Source organism: Mesitornis unicolor, unplaced genomic scaffold (assembly GCF_000695765.1).
Source record: "Mesitornis unicolor isolate BGI_N332 unplaced genomic scaffold, ASM69576v1 scaffold6129, whole genome shotgun sequence".
NCBI lineage: Eukaryota > Metazoa > Chordata > Aves > Mesitornithiformes > Mesitornithidae > Mesitornis > Mesitornis unicolor.
In genome coordinates this window covers 53,139-62,099 of record NW_010207983.1, presented here as the reverse complement: position 1 = coordinate 62,099, position 8,961 = coordinate 53,139, and the positions used below count along the sequence as shown (strand labels likewise).

Here is an 8,961-nt window from a genome sequence, read left to right as displayed (position 1 = left end):
CGGTTGCAGAGACTGAGGACACCAGTGCAGCAGGAAACAGCAGTATGCCCACTCGCTGCTGAGGACGAGAGTATTTCTCTACCCTTCCGGAACACATTTACCACTGACAGAAGTATGTCAGGTCTTCCACTGATCACAACTAGCTTCCCACCTCCTGTAACAAGGTTCTTGCTCTCTCTCACTGTCTCCTTTTAACCCTTCCTTACCCATTCACTCGTTTCCCAGTGCTCTACCAACAGGGCTTGGATCACTGGTTTCCCCAACTCTCAGCCAGCTACCCAAATGGATAAGTGAAATGGAAAATTTTGCTCAGTAAACCATAAGGAGTCAACTTGGGAGAGGGTGCCTACTTGTGCAAAGAACAGAAATGATGGTTTGCAGTAAAGTCAGGTTGCAGAAAGCCTCAAGACCTCTCTCTGTAAGTCATATGGGAAATCAGAAGGACAGCGGAATTTGCCCCTTGACTGAGCTTAACACACTAATGTGTCATTTTAGTGGGCTTTTATGGGCTATCAGGCAACCAGGTAAGGATGGAGAGATTATAGAGGTAGAAATAAATGTTAAATCTTTGCTCTCAGGGATATCTGATACTTAGCAACCTATTTCAGCTGTAAGACTGCTGCCAGAGAAAACCTGTGAAAGCCAAAGACATGAACATCTGCTTAAAGCTGTGGATTAGAGAATAAGCAATGACTACAAGGCTAAATGATGTGAAGGAGGCACTGTGCTCTGAACACGAAATGGCTCCAGAGCTTACTGGCTTCTCCAGGAAGAACTGGGATCTTTTATGGACACCTCTGCTGAATTTTATGTATCTCTAAACAGTGCCTTGGCCAGCTTCTCCAGTTACCCAATTATCTTGAAAATGCCTCTGATTTTTTTAGGACAAGTTTAGAGCAGAAGTGGAAGATCACCTGTAGTCTGGTCAAAAATACTGTTAAAGAGAAAATAAGACATCAACAGTATCTGAAGACATTGCCTGGAACTGGAGACTAGACTAGGCAATATTGCAGAACAGGACTAAATCAGCTAGGCTGATTTATACAACAGGTATTGGAAGATAAAGAAAATGTGGTCTATGGCTGAAAATTACTACATCTTTTGGGGAGGGGGAAAACCAAATGCAAAGACTTTGGACAAAATTACCTCTCCCGAGTTGGCTTACTCTCCTAGCTGTAACCACTTCTGACAGAAAAAGAATTCAGTTAAAAAGAGGTGCAAGACATTTCCATGGGGCCACAAGAAGTCTGAAGGTCAACCAGAGCACAAGCCACTCCACTCATCTCTCGATCGTGTATTTTTCAGCCAGTTGACGTGGCTGAAAAGAAATTGGCAGAAGCTGCTAATACTGAACCCCAAATGCTGGAGGTGCTCCCTGCTGCAGGGCAGAAAGGGCCTGCCCAGACCTCAAGGGGGAGTGGGAGGTAGGGGGCTCCTGCCAGCCACCTGCAGGCCCCAGGCATTGCTGCTGTGCTTGGTCTCCTGCCCCACACAGGCACCACATAACAGATTAACGGTTGGCTATTCTAAATATTCACTTGCTATCTTGCGAACTCTTCAAACAAGACTCTTCTCTAGCCTTCAAGAGGCCTTCTGAAGTACCCTGGCTTATAAAGCCCACACCAGGTACTACGTACAGCATTTACGTAAAAAGCAGAACGTCCTGCTCCAACACAGAGAATAGTCCCCAGCTTTCGTTCCAGTCTGGTCTTTTTTTTATTTATGTATTTTTATACCAGTCTGGAAAAAAACAGTATGCCAAAGATCTTCAAAAGCACTTTTTAATGTGAACTGTCATCAGTGCCAGAGGGAAACCTCAGGACAGAAAGAAACCCTGGAAAGCTGGGTGAGCTTTCCAGAAAAACCATTTCACCCAAACAAAATGGGGCTTCTCTGTGGTTCCTCCCACGTGCCACAGTCCCGTTCCTCGAATTTCATGTACCCTCATGAAACAAGATGCAAAACTGCCCAGAGCAGCTGGGACAACACCACGTGGTGATGCTGGAGGGCAAACACAAAAGGGGGCTGGGGAACACTAACACAGCGCACACTGTGAAGCCTCTGGGATAAAACCAGGAGTGTAGCAGTGGAGCAGATCCTGAGAAGGGTCCAGGGCTCTCTGCAGAGCGAAGCAGCCAGGGAGATTATTCACAAGTCACCTATGAACTGCCACAGACTGGGCAAAAGCAGACTGAAGAGAAAACAAGAAACCAGAAGCAAAGTCAAAGGATACTGGGTAGAACTGGAAGCCAGACCAGGCAGTATCACAGAGAGCTGGTGTCGATGCTGCAGGCAAATGCCAGTCAGGCAGGGACATCTTCAAGGAAAATGAGGAGCCCAGAAGAGAAACCTGCCAAGGAGGTGAGGAGTTAACACACAAACTGGCCTCGCAATTGTGGATTTGCAGAGACAGAGCTGGCACTGGACAAAATTGGGCTGCTCTCTTTTCCACCTTGAAGAGTCTTGACCTCATACATCAATAAATCCTCAAGAAAATGAACAGGGCTTTTTCCAGTCAGAGGAAGACCACAATGCCAGATGACCTGGAACAAGCAGGGAATTTGCATCTCTAGGAAGATCTGAGAGGAAGGAACCTAATGAATAAAGGGATTGTATTTTATTAAGATTTGGAAAACATAATATATTTTCCAGGGGCAAAAATGAGAAAAGTTTGAATACAAATCCTCTGAGTTGGATTCCTCTTTCCTTTGTTCTGTCTCCCTCCCTCTGATAGTCAAAGGAAGATGCTATGGCAAAAAGGGTAGGGGGTGCAAAAGCATCACACCAAAGTCAGGAACTGCCTGTTCTGAAACAAACCTGTTGCCAGCTCCAGCATCCAGCCTGTTCCTGCAGAGGCAAGTAATGTCTTTTTGTTATTTAAATAGGTATTCATAGAGGCACAGAGTAACAAAGGCTGAAGGAGAGAGAAGAGCAGGACTGGGGACCAGAGCCCATCATCCAGCCTCTCCCCAGCAATGCTCCCTCTGCTGAAGCTTTGCTGCAGCAGTTTCACACCAGCAACAGGCTAAGGCTCATTTTGAAGCTCATTTTCCTCCATCTCCACTGATGCTCGAGCACAGATGAAGGCTTTCTGACTCATCCAGGGGCCTGGCAGCCCTGCCCATGCAAGCAGCCAGAAACCCTCTTTAAAGATGCCAGGATTACATCCGCCAGGATTCATACATTGGCTGATGAGGCCAAAATGCATAAAAGGGGAAAAATGAAAGAAAATTATGCCTCCACCTGCAGATCTCAAGTTATTTCAGTGGTATTTCAGCACAGAAATTATTTTCCCGCAGCGGTAAGAAAAACAGAGAGGAAGTGTAGCAAAGGCTGTGCCTATGAGCCCCGGGGACAGCAGGAGCAGGGAGAAAGCAGAGAGCTAAGCTAAACCACACTTCAAGCAGCCGAACACTGTTCCTTATGCAAAGGCATGGCAGGCTAGAGAACTCCAGAGGAAGGAGCTGGAAATAGGATATGAGGGTATGCTCCAGCAGCTGCATCTGCGCAGGCTGAGAGGTGAGCAGGACAAGGGCCAGAGATGCCAGGCTGCCTCGGGGCAGCAGGAGCTGCCATCAGCCAGAGGAAGACCACAGCACAGGGCAAGAGCAAGGTTTTACCCACTCTTCACAGTACAACTGCAGCACACTTGTAGAACAAGGAGGATTTGAATCCGTCCATGGCAGAGAGGGCTGACAAGCTACAAGGTCATGGTGGCTGCAAACGCTACTTGGTCCTTCCAGAAGCAAGGGAGGAAGATACCTGACTGCGCAGGAAATCTACAGCAGTTGTAGTGACAATCCGGGTAGTGGTGAGGAAGGATGGAGGAGCAGCTGGGGAAGGCTCTACATCTAATCAGCAGCTTCTGGAGCCATGCCTGTGTTTCACTCATCAGTACAGAAGAGCCAACTTTTGGCTTGCGGCCCCCCATGAAGCTCTTTCCTACAGATGAATGTCCTTCCAAGGATGATGTGCCTGCTGGACTGATGGTGCTCTTGGGGAAACAATGGAGAGAGGGACAGCAGCAGCAGCATTCCTGTTGCCCTGCACACAGCATGGTGCCACACCATGTTGCAAGCCCGTGTCATTGAGACTGTAGCCAAGACTTCAAACCTCTAGAACTGACACATTTTCTTCTCAAGCCTATAGAGCAAGGAGAAACCATGGGGAGCAGCTGGTTTCCCTGAATGCAGGTGGGGAGCTGGGACTTCAGAAGACAACAGCTCTGTGAGCTGTTTGGACACCACAGGCTTGAGAGAGACAGAAAAGAGCTGGAGGTGGACAGCCCCAAACACAGATGGCCAGCCCCACACACAGATGGCCCATAGGGCAGGATTTAGATACAGCAGGAGCAAGGAGATCAATGCACAACTTTGGCTGTTCCAACAGCAATCTGAGAAAGAAAAGGCTGAGTAGTTTGGGATGAACCAGTCACTAGCCCAGGCTCAGTCCTGTCCTGAAACCTTATCTCAAATGACAGCATCTCAAATAAAGTAATCTCAAATAAAAGCCAAGCTATGAATAGCTGCTGCTGCCTTGGAGACCTCACTTAACTGTTCCACCCATAGGTCTGCCTTTGTTCAGTTTCATGTCTGCACTGGGACAAACAGCCCTTGCCACTAACATTTTAGTAATGAAGCAGTTGCCCAGACCCTCCAGCCTTCCTTCTCCTGCAGACCTAGCCATGCCCAAGGGGAGAGGGTTCAGATACAAGAAAATGGCACCCTCGCAACGCACAGCTTTGACATTGCAAAGTTCAGACACTGGTTTTATCTGTTTAAAAGTGAGTCCCCAAGCCCAGCACTGCCCTAGGGCTCAGATCACCTCTTCCCTTGGAAAGCCAGCTCAGCAGGCTGTGCAATGCCATCTCCAACTGTGTGCTTCAAGATGGCATCGGTACCTTCTGCCTCCCAGACAGGAGCTGCACATACATCAGACCCTCAACGATAACAAGGTCCTTGTTAACAAGCGTCCTACAACGCTGAACATGCCTTGTGCAAAGAGTCTGGGAAAACAGAATTTCTGTGCCAGCAGATGCATCTCTATCTCAGTGACGTGAGCTAATCCAACAAAGCGCTCTTCTCAGCACAGCTGTACTACAGCAGAGCTTTGGAAAACAAAACCTCTCAGCTCTAGGTATGCCTTTTTCTTACCCAAGGCCATTGTCATTATTGTAGCAAAACTAATTACCCAGGTCACACACCCTGGGTTTGAGAAGCTGGGGGTGCTCAGGCATCATTTCACTACACCAACAGTTTTCAACTTGTCATCTGCAAACTCATCAACAAGTTCCACCAAAGGCGACAAAGAGAAACAAGCCTTTACCTACAGTGAGCCTCTAGCTCCACTAGAGACCTTTAGGGATTCAAAAACAGGCTGAAACACCACTGCATGGTGATCCAAAACACTCGAAACATGGCCAGTGATCCCACCACTACGAGAAAGTCAATATATACTGGAGAAAATCAAGGGATTGTGGTTACTCCAGTAACCTGACACACTAAAGACAAGTATGAATTATATTCACAGCAGCTAGAGCTGGGGCTGAGACATGTCTACCTGGCATGTCAGATCAGCAGGAGCGAACACTTCCAGATCGGATCAAGGAATATTCCAAAGAAGACAGAGAGAGCTGGAAAAGAGCAACACAGACATCTACACAGCTCACTTCTACTCTACCATGGGAGCACTTACAGTTGATATCAACAGAGTTAAAAGACTGATGTCATTAGCCAGCATTGAGCAAAGAAAAAGATGAGAGAGAGAGAGAATGGCTGCTGCCCACCTCACCCAGCTGATGGACAAGCAGCTCCTCAGAGATGCCCAGTGAGCAGCACTGCTGTGGCAAGACAAAGATTACTCTGTACCGCCCAGCTGGAAAGTGAGACTGCATACTGTTTCTGATTTTAAGGTGACTTTTTGGGTAGCATAAGGTAGAAAATGGACAGTTAACTACTACATTTTCCAGCTCCAGAGCAAGTCTGCCATGGTAAGCACAATGCAAAGACACTCCACCATACATCAGCAAAAGCAAAACACTTCTTAGAAGATGTTCACTCCATTCCAGCTCCGTCTGGTGAGGCTATACCATGGGCACATGCTCCATAAAAGGTAAATTTTAAGTCACTACCTTATTTCACAAAAGACACCAAGAAGTGATTAGATGTCAACTTGTGCCTACCACCAACCTAGGCTGTACCTGAACCAGTGACCCAGAGGTGAAAGGCCCATGCCCCATTATCAGTCTCCAGAGACATGTGATCCCCTCAAAACAGTAGGTTCCTAATAGGCATTTTCATAAGGGCACAAGCAATTATGAGAGCTTCACAAATCACCTGACAAAATGCCCATTATACAATGCATTTTCAGCAAATAGCAGCCTTTACACTGGAAATAAATAGAAAAGAGCAGTAGATGGGTGCTAGATGGAAGAACATTAATTCTCCATCACATTTCATCCCTAATGGACTGAAGTACAAATGTAAGTACGGGCATCACCTACTTTAACTGCCATAATTTGCCCACTGGGTTTGTGGACCATTTTGTTGACAGAACCATAAGCGCCTCGTCCAATTTCTCCAAGGTCTTTCAAGTCCTCTGCTGTAAAATCCCAATGTTGTTCAGGGGAAATCTTCAATTTTCCTGATGATTCAATGCTGTGTGTTCTCAGTCTCTCTCTGTCAAAAATATTGGGAAGCAATTTTTCCACATTTTAAATAGTCTGTAAATTTCTCTTTTCAGAACTTGATTAAACATTAGAAGAGAGGGGTTCACAAAGGCTACAGCAACAATCTGACTCCACGAAGGATTTTGGTTGGGGTGGGGGGGTGCAGGGGTGAGGGAAAAATGTTAAATCAAAAATGACATACACTTGCCCACAGCTTCAATTAAGGATAAGTTTCTCCAGCTGAGGCGTAAATTCAATGTGTCTCATATAGTAGAGTCATTCTAATCACTCATTTACACAGTTCTTTCTACTTTGCACAACATATATCAGGCTTCAAGCAGGACCTGGTAACATGCAGAACCAAGAGTCTGAAGAGCACTCCCCAGCCCCATCACCCCAAAGCTTCTGCTACTCTACACCACCACGTTCCCAGCAACTGTCTTCCTTTTAGTTGGTTTTCTATACAACACAGGCAAAATGTGTGTGAATCAAGGGTAATTTAGGGAGTTTGCTCTTAATGGAAAACTGCAATTAATTAAAAAAACCCAAACAACAATTTAGGTAATCAATTTATGTGAAAACAAATAAAGAGTCAATAATTTATATTTATAAAAAAACAAGACAAGTTGTTTGTGATATATGAAAACAGAAACTGCCTGTTCGAGTGTGTCTTTACCAAACACCTAAGTTAATGTTCTTGGGCAAACATGGCTCCGACTGAGGCCACCAGGATTTGTCCAGGTAAGGAGCAGCACAATGTCTAAAATTCGTAAGACAAGAGAGTTCAACAGTTGTTTTTAGGTGCCCCAAATTACTTGTTCATATGCAACAATGCTATCACTGAATTAGTAGGAAATGCACAAGTATTTCCAACACTTAAAATGCCATGCAAATTTTCAGGCTTTCATTAATTAATCAGCTGATTCACACTTCTTGAGTTGTAAAGTAAGCCAAAAGCCTCAGTTTCCCACTTTCAAGTAGCATTAATAGCATTAAAGACAGGTCCCACTGCAGGGCACACTGATCTCACGCAGAAATTAAACCACACAGGTCCTTCAGACCACCCTGTGTAAAAGGAAGACTCTGTCAAACTCATCCCTTGGACTCTGATCACTTCTCTTGGGCATTTCATCAAGTCATCACCAACTTGTCCACGGTGTGGCCAAACAAGCAGAGCATGCGTGAGGTATCTGACCAACTGCATGAAGCTTAATGAGTGTATCAGTCAGAGGAATAAACACGTTACGGCCAATTCCACGCTGATAAATGCAACCATTTGTCAGCCAGCAGCTGCAACCATCACCAGCTGGATGCGGCGGTAGACCCTAATGTGACCTCCACCAGGTTCTATCTGGAACCTGGGTTTTGTGAAGGCAATGAGGTCAGGTCCAAAGACCAATTGACTGGAGCAGCGACGGTTCAAGTGGCATCACCTATGGCACTTCAGGTTCTCTGCAACGCTTTGGTTTAGCACTTCCCGGGCTTTCAGCAGCTCTATGTCCTGAACCCTTCACTCATTCAATGAAGAGCCTTGCTGAAGCTCTCACTGCTTCTGTGCTGTGCCTGCCCTGGTCTTTGCCGCTCTCTAACCTGCCTAGCTTGAGATTTTCAATCTGCTGCTCCCTACAGCATCCCTCCACTGCCCTAAGGAATAATTTGGGAACCTACTGATAGTGCTACAGTACAGCACAGATGTGACGGACACAGCTCAGAAGCAGAGGTGACACCTCTTCGTTAGCACTCTTCACGCATCTTTGAGCGTGAACAGTGCATTGAGTGGATTCCTCCATGGGATTTACTCACTAAAAAGCAAGGAATGAAAATAAGGCAGTAAAATGACAAAAAAGAAAATATAAAAAGCAAAAATGAGAAGAGATGACCTCCAAACTTGCCAGCTGTCTTGCAGGCAGCTTATGTTGGAAGCTGCGTGAATCAGTCACTATCTAACTGCTCCACCATCCTATTTTGTCAGTACCATAAAAACAGTTTCTTCTTTTGATGGAAGAAGGTAAGTGACAAGCATCATGCTGAAGAGGCACTGACAAATGGGCATTCATACCCAACTCCTGCCAGCTAGTGGGCAGGAAGAAGCACGATCATTGAGAGATGAATCTTGTTCAAAGAGGCAGGAAAAAAAGACAGAGAGATGTCATCAGGAGGGCGAAATGTGAGATCTTATTTTCTGAGCGAAGACTTTTTACCTCTTGTCTCAAAACAAGATTTCATATTCAAGTTCTTATAAAGTTAAAAAAATTCAAACGTTGACGTGATTTATTCAAATAAAGCAATTAAAC

General features: G+C 45.7%; 1 protein-coding gene across 1 annotated transcript in view; it reads right to left on the bottom strand.

Annotated features, from left to right (window-relative positions):
- LOC104546836 (dual specificity mitogen-activated protein kinase kinase 4-like) overlaps positions 1–8,961 on the bottom strand; it is a gene marked incomplete at its 5' end in the record, with an annotated part of 61,240 nt that overhangs the window by 35,971 nt on the left and 16,308 nt on the right. The window contains 1 exon segment of the mRNA XM_010192330.1: positions 6,503–6,677. Coding sequence (XP_010190632.1) covers positions 6,503–6,677 — 175 coding nt within the window.